The sequence below is a fragment of the Triplophysa rosa genome, linkage group LG18 (assembly GCF_024868665.1).
Source record: "Triplophysa rosa linkage group LG18, Trosa_1v2, whole genome shotgun sequence".
NCBI lineage: Eukaryota > Metazoa > Chordata > Actinopteri > Cypriniformes > Nemacheilidae > Triplophysa > Triplophysa rosa.
The window spans coordinates 7,706,287-7,724,434 of record NC_079907.1 but is presented as its reverse complement, the minus strand read 5'-3'; the positions used below and the strand labels follow the sequence as shown (position 1 = coordinate 7,724,434).

At 37.1% G+C, this 18,148-nt stretch overlaps 2 protein-coding genes across 3 annotated transcripts; one reads left to right on the top strand and one right to left on the bottom strand.

The window, feature by feature from the left end:
- The first annotated feature begins 18 nt into the window (after positions 1–18).
- Positions 19–10,607, top strand: dclre1a (DNA cross-link repair 1A (PSO2 homolog, S. cerevisiae)). The gene is made up of 9 exons (XM_057358176.1): positions 19–650; positions 787–2,178; positions 2,427–2,560; positions 2,767–2,885; positions 3,018–3,161; positions 3,424–3,569; positions 5,205–5,359; positions 7,413–7,551; positions 10,101–10,607. Exons 1-9 carry the CDS (start codon positions 239–241, stop codon positions 10,262–10,264), a joined length of 2,805 nt encoding a protein of 934 aa, XP_057214159.1. The 5' UTR covers positions 19–238; the 3' UTR covers positions 10,265–10,607.
- A 921-nt stretch (positions 10,608–11,528) lies between these two features.
- Positions 11,529–17,608, bottom strand: plekhs1.1 (pleckstrin homology domain containing S1, tandem duplicate 1). 2 transcript variants are annotated; one of them, XM_057357683.1, is made up of 13 exons: positions 17,446–17,608; positions 16,961–16,999; positions 16,733–16,824; positions 16,536–16,651; positions 16,002–16,157; positions 15,779–15,824; positions 15,463–15,546; positions 15,228–15,338; positions 15,098–15,147; positions 14,820–14,924; positions 14,072–14,161; positions 13,864–13,996; positions 11,529–13,775 (listed from the first exon to the last, which is right to left on the bottom strand). In XM_057357683.1, exons 2-13 carry the CDS (start codon positions 16,977–16,979, stop codon positions 13,713–13,715), a joined length of 1,065 nt encoding a protein of 354 aa, XP_057213666.1. In that variant the 5' UTR covers positions 16,980–16,999; positions 17,446–17,608; the 3' UTR covers positions 11,529–13,712. The 2 variants fall into 2 exon arrangements, with proteins under 2 accessions (XP_057213666.1, XP_057213668.1); XM_057357685.1 differs by having other exon boundaries at positions 15,788–15,824.
- Positions 17,609–18,148: the final 540 nt, after the last annotated feature.

The following is an 18,148-nucleotide window of genomic DNA, read 5'->3' as shown; positions in this document are numbered from 1 at the left end:
GAAAGCGTCAAACCGAATTTGAAAATAGCTGTACTTTCAACAGTGGCGGTAACTGTAACGTTAGTCTAGCCAGAGAATCGTGGGTTAATTTTTATCAACAAATGCATTGTTTTGACGACTTTCAGCTGTTTTTGTGGGTTTCAGTATGACGCGGTTTGTATGCGTCAGTGGATTTTACTTCTAAAGAAATGAATGCGTTTTGTCGAAACAAACCCGCGAGATTCATTAACGTTTACAAATGTCACAGAGCGGTTCTGAGAGTGACATATGGGACTATAAACCTCTTAAAAAGACCAAAAGAAAATCTAACATATCTGGCGAACATGGGGCAAAAATGGGAAAGCGGCGCAAATCATCAGCGCGAAAAACAAATGCGGAGGATAACGGTGCTGAAGCACGCGCTGATTTAGACCAAAATAATGATAGTTGTCTCACCACTGAAAGATCACACCAACAGACTCCATCAGACCAAGGACAGGCCTCAAACTCCCTGGATGTGCAGCATGGGAGATCTAGAGATGCCCAGGATAAAGAGGCCGAGTCTGGGGGCTTCTGTCCTGTCTGTCAGATGCCGTTTTCCGTCCTAGTGGTGCAGTCCCAACAATGGCACGTTGCAGAATGCTTAGATACCCAAGGGGAGGACTCTAGAGGTAATGCTTTTCGTTTATGTTTATATTCCATAATTGTGAGACACCCAAAACCTTTAACCAAGAACTGTTGTTTTATTCTTCATCAATCATCACTCTAAATGCATGACAACTAATATTTCTCCTTCTGATGTTACAGAATGTCCAGATGGTCTACGCTGCACATCCTCCATCCCCAGTCACTACAAGAGGTACAGCCACTCTCTGCTCGCTCACAGTCGAGCACGGAACGACAGTGTCAGTACAGTGCCTACCCAAACCTGCACAATTAAAGCTACCTCGGACTTTAAGTCTGTTGGTAATGTTGCTCCTGTGTCCAGTACGGAGAGCTCTGTGGACAGCGCTGTGAACGTATCCACCTTTTCCAGCCAAAGTTCATCTGTTGGTGAAGGATTGACGCAAACTCCAACCAAGACTAATGCCTTGCTTCTCTTGCGCTCCCCTAACACTGAAGATATTAAGAAAAAGAAAGGCTGGTCTTCTTCCACGAAGAGATCTCAATCCCAGAGTTCATCACAGGAGGCCAGAAGCTCCACTCCAGTTAAACCAGAGACTGAAGTTAAAGAGGAGTTCTCTGCATTTAATGATGATGATTATATCTCCTACTCTCCACTGTCTGAACTTCCAGGTGTAGATGAGGAGCACACAACCCAAAAGACAAATAAAGAGCTTTTGTTTCATGATGATACTGTACATGGTGATGAAAGTGAGGTTGATGAAGAAGAAGGTGATGAGGATTCTCTCAAATTGTTCAGTGATGATGATGATGAGCTGTTCATAAACATGCTGGACCACTACGAGACTAACAGCCAGGAACTTGGCCCACATGACTCATTAAACACCTGTGTGAAATCTCAGTCTTCATTAACACCAGATGACCTGATCGCTTCCAGTTTCACAGGTGTTTCTGATGGAAAATCTCAACATGGACCTCTTTCGCAGTCAGTAGAGAAACAGTCTACAGCAAACAGTAAACTTACAGACACCCAACTACAGTCACCCCAAAGCTTGGTACTAGAGCGCCTTCGAGAACGCATTTCTAGTCCTGCCCACATCAACAATTTGGGATCAGAAGCTACCTCTGCTAATATTAGCCAAGATTTGTTTTCTAGTCAGACACCGCTATCCACTACCCAGAAGACGCTTTCCATGGCTCCAAGGAGAACCCAGACTAAAGGAGGTCCCTCTGGATTAAAGCAAACAGACATTGGGGTGTTTTTCGGCCTGAAGCCATTGACTCAGAGCAAGGCTGAGGAAGAATTGGATGGTATGGAAGCTGAGCAGCAAGGATCTAGAAAAGCGAGGATTGTTAAAGCTAATGACCGAGATGCAAAGCGAGCGGGTAAACGGCGTAGGAAGAACGAAGTGTCCAACGTCTCTCCTGCTGCAGAAGATGGCACAGCTCAGCCCACGCAAACAGAAGGAGGAAGAGGAGGGAGAGCAGCGGGGTGGAAAAGATGGAACAGGGAAAGAGCGACAGATGGAGATCCTGAGGTGCACAAGCGCTGTCCGTTCTACAAGAAAATTCCTGGTTAGTGAATCACTTTAATCTGAAGTTGCACGCTTTTGTTTTGACCTACTTGTTATATTACATAAGCCCCTACATGTTAGGTTTATACAACTGCGGTAGAAGTTTTATTTATTTGACCAGTTTCAGCAAGTGAAAATAAATGAAAATATCTTTTTAAAATATTCTTTTCCAAATATTTTAATATTATTATAATAATATTCTTTGGTCCAAAGTCGTTTGGTGACTTATATAATATACTGTCTTTTCAGGAACTGGTTTTGCTGTGGATGCCTTTCAGTATGGGCTTGTTGAAGGTGTCACAGCCTACTTTCTCACCCACTTCCATTCAGACCACTACAATGGCTTGAAGAAAGACTCAGTTTTTCCTATCTACTGCAACAAAGTATGCTTGTCTGTCTTATAAATCATAACACATTACACAGAATAGCTCTATATATTGTGTACAGTAGCTCTTTATTGCTGTCTGCCCTCAAATGAAGAAGACAAATATTGAAAGAAGGTATTTCATTTGCAATTATAATATGAGAAAGTTGTCGAGACTTAAATTCGCTTGATTATTTTGCACGTTTCTGGTGTAAATCATGGCAGATAACGGGTAACCTGGTGAAGAGCAAGCTGAAGGTAGATGAGCAGTATGTTCATGTTCTTCCAGTGAACACACAATGTACGGTTCAAGGGGTGAAGGTCACTCTCTTGGATGCTAACCAGTGAGTATATCGGGGTGTCTTTTTGTTCTCTGGTTTGTAATTGATTTACTTCGTATTAGAGCTGCAAGACATTAGAAAACACTGTGTAGATACAATTAAGTTTTTAATTACTCTGACTGTTTTACCCCCCAGCTGTCCCGGGGCAGCCATTTTGCTGTTTGTGCTGCCAGATGGCCAGACGGTTCTCCACACAGGTGACTTCCGGGCTGATCCGTCCATGGAGCGCTACCCAGAGCTGCAGGGACTCAGGATCCAGAGTCTTTATCTAGACACAACGTGAGTATTCTGCTTTTTCTGTACTGTAAGGACTTTTTTTCTTAAACTGAACTGCTTTTCCCTTGAAATATACAATGCTAAGGTCTCTTATGTTCTCTGTCCTTTTTTTTCTATTGAGCACTTCATTTTAATGATTACATTTTAATGAAAAATGTTTTATGATATTAGAAAAGAATGCCAGACTTGAACTAGTGATCTCAGACGTATGAACCCTTTTGTATACAGTAAAATTGTAATATTTAGGATACCCTTTCATCCATAGGTATTGCAGTCCAGAGTACACCTTTCCCACTCAACAGGAAGTCATCACTTTCGCTGTAAACACGGCCTTCGAATGGGTCACGCTGAACCCTCGTACACTTATAGTGTGTGGCACCTATGCTGTAGGGAAAGAGAAGGTCTTTCTGGGTGAGTGAGTAATGTTGCTTTGTTTGTGCTGCTATCCACACTTGAAAAGAAAGTTTTTACTTTTCTAAAGAACACGACCGTGAAACTCATGAACGAGGCTTTTACATGACCTTTGATGTCCCAACATGGAAATAGATTTTCTGTTCCACACTGTCTGAATCACAAATGGACCTTACAAAGCAGCCTTTCTCTGTCCTACACCTATTCACTTTTAAAGCTGCTTCACATTTTATTTCAGTTGTCTCGTAGGTGAGAAGAGATTTAAAAAAATACAGACAAAAACGCAAGAAAGATATTGCGTTAAGCGTTTCTTGCCCATAGAAGTCCATTAAAAGGAAACAGCTTAACGTACCAAAACGTAAAACCAAATGAAATACATTTGTTTATCACTGATATCAAACATAAACATGATAACTGAAAAGTTTTATGTTCTCAGTTTGTTGCTGCCTTGAGCCACTTTATGTGGTTTCTTTGTAATGAACTTTTATGAAGAACAAGCTTAATGTGAGACTATTCTTATCCCCGGAATAAGTGCTTGTTCTTTTAACAAGAGCTAGTGTTTATTACAATTAAGGTTTAATAGAAAATATGTTTTACGTGGTCGTTCTTTCGGTATGTTAAGCCAGTGGTTCTCAAACCTTTTTGTCGTAAGGCCCCCTTTGTGTAGAATGCATTGCTTTGCGGCCCCCCAAAATAAAGACTTATCTTAAACTTAGAATTTTAATTAAACCAAAAACATATTCGGTTATACAATGCTGGAACATCAATTCCTTTGGTTGGTGGTCTTATTTTTTTTATGTTTGATTGCATAAAATCTATGATAAATTTCTATATTTCATAAAATGCCACAAAATCTGTGGCCCCCGGATCCATCTTCGGGGCCACGGCCCCCAGTTTGAGAACCACTGTGTTAAGCTGTTTCCTTATAATGGGTTTCTATGGGGAAGAAACGCTTAACGTAAGATTTTTCACTTTATCCGTTTAATAAAGACAAATTCTTTTAACAGCAGCTAGTGTTTATTACAAGGTTTGACACAAATGTGTGCTCACCTGGTCGTTTTTTAGGTACGTTAAGCCTAGTTAAGCGTTTAAAAAAAAAAGTTACCCGGCTCAGCTCCTCCCGACCACAGATTCATGTTTACAAGCCACTTTTATCTCCGTTTCTCAGTCAATACTCGCATGTTTCCCCTTCATGAACATCAACTTTTGCTACAAAATATAAACACCTTGTGGTTTCATGGTTTGATTGATTTGAACATCAACACAAACGCAGGCATTTTGTGTTTGTGGTAGTGAATTTCTATGGAGAAAATCACTTCTGCCCTCCATCTGCACTTCGCGCAGTGCCGTGACGTCATGTGCGAACAACCTATTGTGAATCTCTAAATGTAGAAAATACTTTAACTTCTGCCCCATCTTACCTCAACGCATCACACTGTATCCCAAGGCTATTATTTTAGGTTAAGAAAACTGCACATATATCCATATGTTTGTTTTTACAAGATATTTTTTAGCCACATAATTCGCCATGATGTGCAAAAAACGCACAATTTGCATACATGCACATCCCTCAGTCATGGCTGTTTTATGTATCCTTAATAAACATTTCTATACCTGTCTCCTCTGTTCCTCTAGCTGTGTCGGAGGTGTTGGGCTCTAAGGTGTGTTTGTCCAGGGACAAGTATAACACCATGTGCTGTCTGGAGTCTGAGCAGATTGGTCGGCGCATTACGACAGACTGGCAGACGGCTCAAGTGCACGTGCTTCCTATGATGCAGCTTAATTTCAAAGTGAGTTGAGTTTCACTAAATAAATTAAGAATATTAATATATGTTTATAAAGTTTATTTTACCATTCAAAATGTTAGTGCTGCTGTGCAGTTCATAAGCGTATAAAAATAGCTGGTTATGCTAAACACAATCAATGAGGCTGTTTACTTCGGTTTGGATTTTAATATTCATGCAGCATTTTCTGTTATCTTTAATTTTCCTTGACAGCGCGTTTATGCTTATGCGGGAGGAAAAAATTAAGGCTCTAATTACCGAGACTGAGTGCCAGCGCAGCAGTTCTGGCAGCGGCTGTGCTGATTGAGTCTGAAAATAAATTCTAATGAGACAGTTGCAGATCATAAAGATTAGGTACACAACTGGGCCCTCAACCATTATAAGAAACTTTTCTCACTCGTGCCAATGTTGATGTTGATTTATGTCAATGTGGGAACTATTCCCAATGAGCAATGTGTTTAAATGCCCATGAAAAAAAATTGCAAGGTTAATTGTAAATTGCTCTGTTTTTTTTGTCCTGCGACGTTGTGAGAAGTCTTTATGTAAATTGTCGAAAAGACTTGATTGTGATAATGACATTGTGGCATGTACAATGATAGTGCTACGTTAAAATAAAGGGCTAGTCAACTGGCGACCCGTGGGCCAAATGCGACCTGCCAATCATATTTACCTGGCCCGCCTTAACATTTCAAATAAATGGAGAGACTTTAAGAATGGTGTGCTTTAAGAAATGCACATCCTGAGACGCCACGCCTTTGAAAGTCCAAAACGCTGCTACATTCAATACGAAAGTAAATCCCGTGGCTCGAGTGACGCCTTAAAGCGATTTTATCGGTCTGTTCAAGAAACTTAATGTTAATTGCAATGTTATAATCGGCAATCAACAGCCACAGGCAGTCGGTTTGCGCACGCGATAGGTTGTGTTCCAAAACTCGTCTTGTGCCCTTGAAAGTAACTGCAGGAAGAGTACTACACCACGTGAACTGTTGTCTCAGATAAGGAAAAAACGATGTTGTTTTTATTACTGCATTCATTATGTATGATTTAAACGGCTATATTTACGAAAACAGCTGTTCATCTCCCTCCAGAACTTGCAATTCAAAGGATCTGCCCTTATAAGTGCGTGGGGCACATGAATGCGATTGGCATTCACCTGAAGGTTCGATAATAGCGTTCAGTTTCTTGCACAGGCCGATTGATTCGCTTTATTAGACGCCAGTTTAACGTCAAGGGGCAGGGATTACTTTTGTGCTGAATGTATTAGCGTTTTTACTTTTTTATTTGACTTTCACCAAGTTAATATCTTCATAAATATCTTCTTAAAAAAAAAAGCAATACCACCCACATCTTGGAAGTACTGGGGGACTGGAGCTGAGTAAATTAACAGCAATTTCATTTAGCATATTAGGGAATATAAAATACAATTAAAAAGACAATATCCCTTTTAATTAAATATTATGAATAGGTATATACTGGATGCAATATTTGTGTGCATGCTTTAATATATGACCTGTAAGTAACAGCAATAAAACCAGTATAAAAGGAACAAAATGCAATAAATACCGGATATACAAAATAACAAGACATTATGATATGGGAAAAAACTGGCCCGCATCCTATTTATACTTTTGGAATCTGGCCCTCAAAAAAAATAGTTGAAGACCCCTGGTCTAAGATTTTTGTTTGGTACAATAATACTTATTCTTATAACAAACCCATGCCACAACTCTGTTCTCGAAAACTTAGACCTTTATTATATATTTATTATCTATAATGCCAATAACAGTAGGTGACAGACTTTATTACTGGAAATGGATGTGGAGGAGTCCACTGAATCTGACTCAATGATTTAACAACAAAGTAAACCTTGTTATTTTCCCACATCAACACAAAGTTCTCATTAGAATACCGCCACTGTTGCTATTTTGTCTTAAAATTTGCATTTAGAGGTATTTACATGACATGGAGTTTCATTTTTCTGGGGGTTTAGCATTTATCATATTCTCATTTTTGTTTTCACTACCCATTTGTGCATCAACTACCATTGTTAACTGTACAGAATTTGCGGACACACTTAAAGAAGTTCTCAAGGAAGTATGACCAGCTCGTGGCCTTCAAGCCCACAGGATGGACCTTCAACCAGACTGTGAGAGTGGAGGACATACAGCCTCAGACCCAAGGGAACATCAGTATTTATGGTATGTCTCGGCTTCAAAACAAACCTTCCATACACAGACTAAGTATATTATTTAGTAGTATAGCATGTTTTTAAATGCATTTAATGCAAGAGTTGAGAGTATCAGAAAAACATTTTTCATAAGTGCTCACAACTCACATGTAGGGCTGTGTTTACTTGCAATATATTTAGAAAATAAAATGTTTTTGTTTTCCTGCTGATGGATGTCTTTTGGGCAGTGCAGGAGCTGAAAGTGGGTCAGCATTTTTACTTTAAAACTAAACTTAGATTGTGAGGCTGAAAAACAATTACAATCAAGCCAAGCGGACGTTGTTGCCAAATTATGTTTTTTTGTAATATTGTATTTGCATTTTGATTTTGCAGGAGAACAAAAATACACTGTTTTGTCTGGTGACGTCAGTGGGCAAAATAAGGAGTGTTTTTGTCATGCTCTTAAATGAAAATGGAAATAAGACATTAAAAGCAAATGAAAAACACATTACGGTTGTGCACCATTTACTTGCATTTATGACAGACAGTTTTATGGCAATTTAATAGGTTTCTTCTATACTGCTTAATGGTTGGGCCTGTGTACCAATAAGACAAAATGCATTAGACATATTGTATTTTATTGATATCTGTCACACCGTCTCTTCCTTAATAAGATCTTAAAGCTTATTACTTCCATTAAATTGAATTAGTGTAAAATAACATAGTCTTGTCAAGCCGTGGCACTGATTCGATTATGCCGAATAGCTTCGTTCATACGCTTCTGTGTGTGGAACATAATTACATTATATTGATTTTTCTTCCCTTCCTGCAGTTGTTAGAAATGCTGAATGCCGTTTCAGGCAAAGCACAGCGCTGTCTTTATTATCGGAATCAGCAGATGTGATTTGACCCATAGAAAAACTCAAGATTCAGGTTTTGCAAGGCCAGGGCTTTAATTTCCGAATATCAGTGGAGTGCAGAGGAGTCAGGTGCTGCCTCAGGCATCATTGCATCTCATTTCACAGACTCCACTGCAATCTGAGACATCCAACATGGGAAAATGTATGCTTGTTACTTTAGGTCTTTACACAGACACAGTTGGCTTCAGATAATATAGTTGTAGCATTAGATTTAAGGTTTTTGTTTGGAAAAATAATGTTTTGATGTTTGTTTTCAAGGGCCATGGAATCAGGATTTTTACTGATGTATATATGAATATCTGTTCAGTACTCAGATAGTTGGTCCAACAGACTAATTATAAGTGGGAACTATGCTGATACACGGAGGTTATGAATCTGGCTATTATAGTAGTGAGCAATTTGATTGTAAATATCAGAGATATGGTGAAATATGGTCATGTAAAACCACTTTATACCTATTTTAGTTTAAGAAGCCATCACAGTAAAAAAGGGGTTAATATGGCCCCAATCCAAAACAGTTATCCTTGTACAAACACTGTATTTTGTAATTTCATTTATATTGCCTTCAATAATTTAAGCACGTTTCAAGTATCTCTTCATAAATATGGCTGTTTTCAAGGGTTTTACAGAGGAAAAGTGTTTAAATAATTGAAAACAGCCATACCATTTTCTAAGGTTTTCCAGGACCCAAGGTTTCAAGGGTTTTCCAGGGCTTTCGGTTTTCCAGGGCTTTCCAGGAGTTTTGTTTTCAAGGTTTTCCAGGAATTTCAATGGGTTTCCAGGGCTTTCAGTTCTCAAAGGTTTTCCAGGACCCATGGTTTCAAGTGTTTTCCGTGAAAAGTGCTTAAATTAGTGAAGGGCAATATAAATGAAATTACAAAATAATTTCAGTGTTTAATCTTTTTGATGATTAACAAATATTTGTGCAAATTGATCGGCATACTGCGAGAGAACACTCTTGTGTTAGTTTGATGTCATATCCAGATCGTTCTGTGTTTGTATTCATACATCATATATACGTTTGTATTAATACATGAGAAATGGGAGAAGAAATGTATTGAATTGTGGGGCAGGTAAAGATTGACAGCTGTACTTTTGGTATGTTTGTGATTTTTCTATGGCAGTGAGTAAGTGAATTTGACATGTTTAATTTTATTAGATGTGGTACTTGAACTGAAAAGTTTGAGAACCACTAATCTCACATATGTGCTTGTTCTTTAAATGATTAGAATGCTGATGTCGATGTAGACAAACAAGTTATGTATCTTTTCAAAATAGAAAAATTTAAATAACCAATAATTCTTTATGACAGTGGCAACTAAGGTGGTGCTCTATCAATTTCCAGTTTAATCTGAAAATTAATAAAGTGTAACGCCACCTTAGTTGTTACAGTCATTGCATACTTCATGTACCACACTTTATTCGTACGGTTTTGTTTTATTAATATATTTTGTTTATCTCAACCTTTTGAGATCTCTAATTTTAGACCTTGAAAATAAAGAAATGTGCCTAAAAGTCCTGGAATTTCAGTATACAATGTCTGTACGAACCCTGTTTATCAGTGGCTACGAGATTACTGTAATATTCATGTCTAAATATTTTTCTCAGCTTCTCAAAATTTTTAATAGATGCATTTCTACTCTACACTTATCTGTTTCAGGAATTCCCTACAGCGAGCACAGCAGTTATCTGGAGTTGAAGCGTTTTGTGCAGTGGCTGCGACCTAAAAAGATCATCCCTACAGTAAACGTGGGCAGCTGGAAGAGCAGGAAAGCTATGGAGAGCTACTTTCATGAGTGGCAGACAGAACCCAGAATACTCTGAGATACCCAGGCTGTAATAATACAAGGCAATGAAGAAAACTGACCTTCACAATTAAACCTTTGACCAGACAGTCAAACAGTGCCTTCATGGATTCATTTTAGCTGACAGACCATGTTTGAAAAGATGGTGAGAAGAAAATGGGGGTTGCAACCCTTTAAGTGCTGATTGTACTACGGTTTATGATGTTGCGATTCACTCTAATGACTTCTCTTTCTGTTTTGTACCTTGTTAGTGACTAATGCAGAAATGGACCACATATGTCCTCTTGTTTTAGGAGGAACTGTTCTTACACGGCTTTGTGACTTTATGTATTTAAAAATATTTATAATAAATTTTATCTGGTTTACAAACTTGTTTCATTGGTTATTTTTAAAAACATACCCTTAGTCCTAGCTGTTTTCCAGGACTTTAGTTTTTCAAGGGTTTTCCAGGACTCTCAATGGGTTTCCAGGACTTCCAAAGGTTTTCCAGGACATTTCATTTTTCATTTAATTTAATCCGGGATAATGCACATGAATAACACATACAATATGTAAAATGCACCAGATTTAACCAACACTGGCTAATTTTCATCCGTTAGTCCCTTTTGGCAGGTTGATGTTAAGGACAGGAAGAAAATATAAACAAAATATTAATACACCAAATTAAGAAGAAAATTTGAGAGCAGAAAAGAAAATAAACCAAGAATATTAAAACAAAATTTTTTGATTGGGTTTTCCAGGGCTTTCAGTTTTCCAGGTATTTCCAGGACTCTCGTTTGTCAAGGGTTTCCAGGACTCTCAATGGGTTTCCAGGACTTCCAAGGGTTTTCCAGGACATTTCATTTTTCATTTAATTTAATCCGGGATAATGCACATGAATAACACATACAATATGTAAAATGCACCAGATTTAACCAACACTGGCTAATTTTCATCCGTTAGTCCCTTTTGGCAGGTTGATGTTAAGGACCAGGAAGAAAATATAAACAAAATATTAATACACCAAATTAAGAAGAAAATTTGAGAGCAGAAAAGAAAATAAACCAAGAATATTAAAACAAAATTTTTTGATTGGGTTTTCCAGGGCTTTCAGTTTTCCAGGTATTTCCAGGACTCTCGTTTGTCAAGGGTTTCCAGGACTCTCAATGGGTTTCCAGGACTTCCAAGGGTTTTCCAGGACATTTCCAGGAGTTTTGTTTTCAAGGTTTTCCAGGAATTTCAATGGGTTTCCAGGGCTTTCAGTTCTCAAAGGTTTTCCAGGACCCATGGTTTCAAGTGTTTTCCGTGAAAAGTGCTTAAATTAGTGAAGGGCAATATAAATGAAATTACAAAATAATTTCAGTGTTTAATCTTTTTGATGATTAACAAATATTTGTGCAAATTGATCGGCATACTGCGAGAGAACACTCTTGTGTTAGTTTGATGTCATATCCAGATCGGTCTGTGTTTGTATTCATACATCATATATACGTTTGTATTAATACATGAGAAATGGGAGAAGAAATGTATTGAATTGTGGGGCAGGTAAAGATTGACAGCTGTACTTTTGGTATGTATGTGATTTTCTATGGCAGTGAGTAAGTGAATTTGACATGTTTAATTTTATTAGATGTGGTACTTGAACTGAAAAGTTTGAGAACCACTAATCTCACATATGTGCTTGTTCTTTAAATGATTAGAATGCTGATGTCGATGTAGACAAACAAGTTATGTATCTTTTCAAAATAGAAAAATTTAAATAACCAATAATTCTTTATGACAGTGGCAACTAAGGTGGTGCTCTATCAATTTCCAGTTTAATCTGAAAATTAATAAAGTGTAACGCCACCTTAGTTGTTACAGTCATTGCATACTTCATGTACCACACTTTATTCGTACGGTTTTGTTTTATTAATATATTTTGTTTATCTCAACCTTTTGAGATCTCTAATTTTAGACCTTGAAAATAAAGAAATGTGCCTAAAAGTCCTGGAATTTCAGTATACAATGTCTGTACGAACCCTGTTTATCAGTGGCTACGAGATTACTGTAATATTCATGTCTAAATATTTTTCTCAGCTTCTCAAAATTTTTAATAGATGCATTTCTACTCTACACTTATCTGTTTCAGGAATTCCCTACAGCGAGCACAGCAGTTATCTGGAGTTGAAGCGTTTTGTGCAGTGGCTGCGACCTAAAAAGATCATCCCTACAGTAAACGTGGGCAGCTGGAAGAGCAGGAAAGCTATGGAGAGCTACTTTCATGAGTGGCAGACAGAACCCAGAATACTCTGAGATACCCAGGCTGTAATAATACAAGGCAATGAAGAAAACTGATCCAACATTTCTTTAGACCAGTGGTTCTCAAACTGGGGGCCCCAAGATGGATGCAGGGGGACCACCGATTTTGTGGTATTTTATGAATTATTAAAATAATCATATATTTCATGAAATCGAACGTAAAAAAAAATTAAACCACCAACCAAAATAACTGATGTTCCAGCATTGTATAACTGAACATGTTCTTGGATTAATTAAAAGTCTATGTTTAAGATTATAGGTTTTTATTTGAGGGGCTGCAAAGCGATGCACACTTCACAAAGGCGACCTTACAACAAAAAAAAGTTTGAGAACCACTGCTTTAGACTAGTTTTGTTTATTAGTCCAACACATTACATTGTGTCAAGATATCAAGATCTGTAGGATGCACCTGTCAGTTTATACAAAACAACCCGAAATACCTCCCCACCCTCCAAAAGAAACCAGCAAAAGCCCATGTAATTGAAAAATCATTGGTGAATTTGCTATGGCTCAAGAAGCTCGAGACGAGTAACAATTATATCAAAGCGCCACCTGGTGGTTGAACCGTAGAAAATGTTGCAGTGGCTCAATACACAGAAATGACAGCTGAACTGCCACAATCTCTGTATATGCTTACGATTTCTGTAATGATACTTTAGCATTTACCTTTTGTAAAAATTAATCTGTCTATAATTTTTTTTACACCTTTTATTAAAGAAGTAGTTCAACCAAAATGAAAATTCTGTAATCATTTGCTCACCCTCTTGAACACAAAAGAAGATATTTTAAAGAATATTAGTAACCGAACAACGGCGGTACCCATTGAGTCTATACATGAATGGGTACCGCTCTTGTTCAGCTACCAACATTCTTCAAAATATCTTCTTTTGTGATCTGCAGAAGAAAGAAAATAATACAGGTTTGAAATTACAAGAGGATAAGTAAATGATGAGAGAATTTTCATTTTTGGGTGAACTATCCCTTTAAGGTGTCCGTTGTTTGTCTAAATTCGAATATCCATCTTCCCATACCAGGACTTCACAAGGTACCTGCTTAACAACTTATCACATATTAAGTATATTTGCCATCTTTACTAGTCATACAGGTAAACATGAACATTTTTACAAAAACAACTGATGGCAAAATAGAGAGAGGTAGTATAAAATGCGGTTGGGTCATTTGTGTCCTCAGTATGTATGGTCAGAGTGGAAAGGAATGGAGTCTGGGGGCCGTAGGATGGTCAGTTTTACCTGGGGGGAGGCAGAAAAGATTAAGTTAAACAAGTGTCGCAGTGCACATATTTGACAACATTGGCAAAGCATTTTTATTCATGAATACCTCATGTTTGTTAAGCTTTCTTAAATACATCTGTATGTCTTCTACTGTGTATGTTAGCAAGTCATTGACAGCCAGGATCTGATCCCCCTTATGGAATAGACATGTGGTCTCAATTCGCCTACATTCAGACACACTGCAGAGAAAGAGGAGGAGAAATGGTAAGAAACATGGAACCTAAGTCATGTTGACGTATCTGTGTGAATTGTACCGTGGTTTCCCTGCTTGGTCTGTAAAGATCACGCCATTCAGATCTTCAAGACTCAAGCAGATCTCCTTCTCAACAGGGGTGTGTTTCTCTCTGGAGAATAAGTCATTGAATTATTATTTTAAAATGTGTAGTTAATTGACAGATGAACAGATGACACTGTTTTAATAAGGGCAAGGAAATAATTTGAGGCATTTGTTTTCTTTTGAAGTGCCTCAATGTAACTTCATACTGATAAGGTAGAAATGAGAAATGTAGAAATGTATCTTGGTAGAGGCACAGTTTGAAGTGAAAGTAGTTTTTACATTTATTCATTCTGCGACTAAAAACCTCCTTGTTGCACTATATTTTACAGTACGTGTACCTATAGTGTACTTACAGTGTACTTACCTGAGAAAGTACTGGGTAGTATAAGGTAACTACATGGTATACGTTTAGGGGTAGGTTCAGGGTTAGTTAATACCTAGTTATTAACCAGTTATTATATTTACTGTAATACTGTAAACACAGTATGTACATGGGAAACAGGACTGTAAACCAAAGTGCTACCAACCTCCTTTATCGTATTCAGCAGAACAGCTGACATGTTACTTTATTATGAACAATGATCAAATTGCTTAATGACTGAGCTCACATGTGACAAATCTGAAATTTGCATCCATCTCTTTATTATTGCATATATTAATTTACATATGGATCATTACAATATGACAAATAACATCATGCAATGTTCATTAGAAGTCATTTTTACCTTAGTGTTTCTTTCTCCTTACTGGATGTTTGCTGTGTCCTCAGGTCATTAAAAGCTTTTGTGACACAATCCAAAAGACTTTCTTCAGTAGAGGCAGCACTTTCCCTTTAGAGAAAAACAAATCACAGAAGAGTCATAGCTATACAGGTTTTAATGACAAGGGTAAATAAACAATGACAAACATTTCATTTTCCGGTGAACTATCCCTTTAAATAAGGAATAGCAGCCCATTAATAAAACGTATTCCATTGTGTGTAGTGTTGGTAAATTTCTCATACCTTGATGACAAATCAGGACTGCTTTCCCCTGCTGAATCATCCAGTTTCATCTAAATCCATTCAACAGTTTGTTTTATAATGACTCATTTGAGACGTTTGTGTATGTGTTTTTAAGTGTGACTATGCAAACCTCTAATGCAGATGGGCTGGATGGTTGGTGACATTCATTGTGTTTCATTTCAACATCTGCAGGTGCAGACATCCTTTTTGGGGACAGTGGGGGTACACGATCACCCCCGTTCTACAGTTATTGAGACACCATGAAACTCACAAACAATTAATAAGGGTATGTTATGGGAACTTATTCGGACTCGTGAGTATTATGAAGTCTTTATGTACGGCTAGCACAAAATATCAGTGTGTACCTGTTCAGTGTCATGTGAGTTGTGGTGAGTAGATTTGGGGTCATTCATGTTCGGTGGTAAAGGTTGTGACATAGATCTGGTCTTCTGTGAAGAATGATGTACGAGAGTCATTATGGTATGTATATGAAAAATGTAAGTTTTTATACAAGAGGACAAAATTATCCAAATTTGTTTTGTCCTCTTCAGAATTGTTTTGTAGTTCAGGTTTCAACTTGGTTTTTGTTATGCTGCGAAAAAAAAACATTTATAGAAATTCTAAATAGTATATTACTGAATAATAAATAAATGACAGATTACTGAAAGTGAAATGTTTTACCTTCTGCACCTGGAATAAGGCATTGTACCATCCATCTGCCTCAGCACTGAAACCATCAAAATACAATTAAACAGTTAAATCAATTATCACAATAAAAAGTTGACACAACCATCATTGCAAAAATTGGTCACTTTAGAAACAGAATCTTATAGAGTCTTATAATTTCTGTTCTTTCAGTCTACTTTGTTGCCAGTTGTCTTAAAAATGTTTAGTCATAGTAAACCTGTTTTCTCCTATGAGGAAATACTCTCTGTGGATCTTCTCTTTAGGATTTTCTGTGTTCATCAACAGCACAGAGCATGGCGAGCACTTGAAGCTTTTACAGATCCAGTCATGGGCGGGATGCGTCATAGGGCAAGTATTCAGAAGCTTTGTGATGCTAGATAAAAATTATATGTCATATATTTGAAGAGTATGTTTCCAAAATGAGATAACTCCGTTTTTTTAATTTTTAAAAAATCATGTTTTTATTGTGTTTTGTGTTAGTTAGCTGTATTTTTTTTAGTTATGATAGCTTAAATCAAAACAAAACAACTCATTGGTAAGAGCATTGCGTTAACCAATGCAAGGTTGTGGGTTCGATCCCAGGGGATTGCACATACCTATGTATAAATGTATAGGATAATGCAATGTAAGTCAATGTAAATGTAAAAAACACGAGTATTGAAAAACAGAGTTTTTGGAAACAAACTCTTCATTTACATACACATAAAAAATGGTTTGAAATCTAAAAAGTGTATTGCATCTTTTTCCTTACGTGGAAACATCTATGGATTTTATAAGTGAGTCTTTCTCATCATTTCTGTAATATTTTAGGTTGTGAGTGCTGTCACTTGTCTTGGCAAGCACAAAAAAGCGACGCTTCCATGATTTCTGCAATGGATATATAAAACTGTTTAGAGACCCGTAACCTCATTAAATCTGGTGCACATTTGTGTTGGGGAAATATACTACCATGTTTCTTAATAAACTAGTAGGAGGAGACTTGTACAGGTAGCCAGAGTACACTTCTTCTCCTGCTTCATGGTAAAATGTAGCATTTGAGTCTGTTAAAGAAAAGTAACCAACCAGAATTTAACATTGGTTACGAGTTCCCTCAATTTCACTCGTTAACATTTTACTTTTATGAAACAGATTATTTTGGTATCAGTTCTATAATGTTGACGTAGATTCCAAACATACCTGCATTTCTGCTGCACATCTTTGGATTATGATGCTAAACTGGATAAATAAAATACGATTAGTTATATTGTGTTGATTGATGTATTGATACATGTTGGCATACTGCATTCCATAACACACATCATGCAAAGGGAAAATGATTGATGCTTGAGAATATGCAACACAAACAGCTGCAGTGCAGGTATTTTACATAAATATATATCTTTGCAAAGTTACAAAAGATTTGAGAATTTCACCAGGCCTTATTTTACAGCTCTACATGAAGCAGCAAGTGGTCCTGAATCACAACAATGATAATAACAGCAAATGTACAAAACCTTTTATTCTAGGTTTACATCTAACGCGAGTTATTCTAAACTGAACGCTGTTTTGCACTTTGGCAGAAGTAAAATACATACATTTATTTTTTGCGTTCAAATATCACAAGTGATACAGTTATGAAATGTACACTATAGTTACAGTGCTACACATTATAAATGCATTACCTTAAGTTAAAATGTGTCCTCCGTAACAATATTCTGCATTCCAAATGTGCTTGTCACGATGTTAGTATAGAAGGGAGATTTTTGAGAGCTCTGAGAGAGGTGGAGTTTCTGGTTAAAGATTCCTCCCTTTGTGGGAAACATATCATTCTTTTTTTTAAAGGTTTACCAAATGTTTGGTTGTGGGAAATTATGGGTTTGCCATTGAAACTTGGTAAATGTGATAACCATGGTTCCTCTGAAACAGGTGTATAGGCATTATAAGTGTAAATTTCTTATTTAATGGGGTTGACAATGGTTTTTCCATTATCTCTGGTTACATTTGATTACATTAGATTTAATAAAAATGCTATAAAATATATTTAAGCTCTCTGTTATTTAGCTCTATATTTATTTTTCTCATAAATATAGGTTTGTAGATTAATTAATAAAGTCGTATGATGATAGGTGGCCCAATATTATGTCTAAGAGCTACTTAGTTAGTTAGTTATTATCAATCCCCTCTGCTTTTGGGGATACGTTATGGTTTTTCACTTGGTGTGTCTCAGTGTGGCTATAGTTGTATTTGGCACAATGTGGTCCTTTAAAGTCTCTTGAAACATTTTATTCCAGTTTGAGAAAGTTGATTTATGTTTAATCCTATTCCTCACACAATAGGATAAATGTCTATATTGACATCTTACATCAGTGGTTCTCAAAGTTTTTC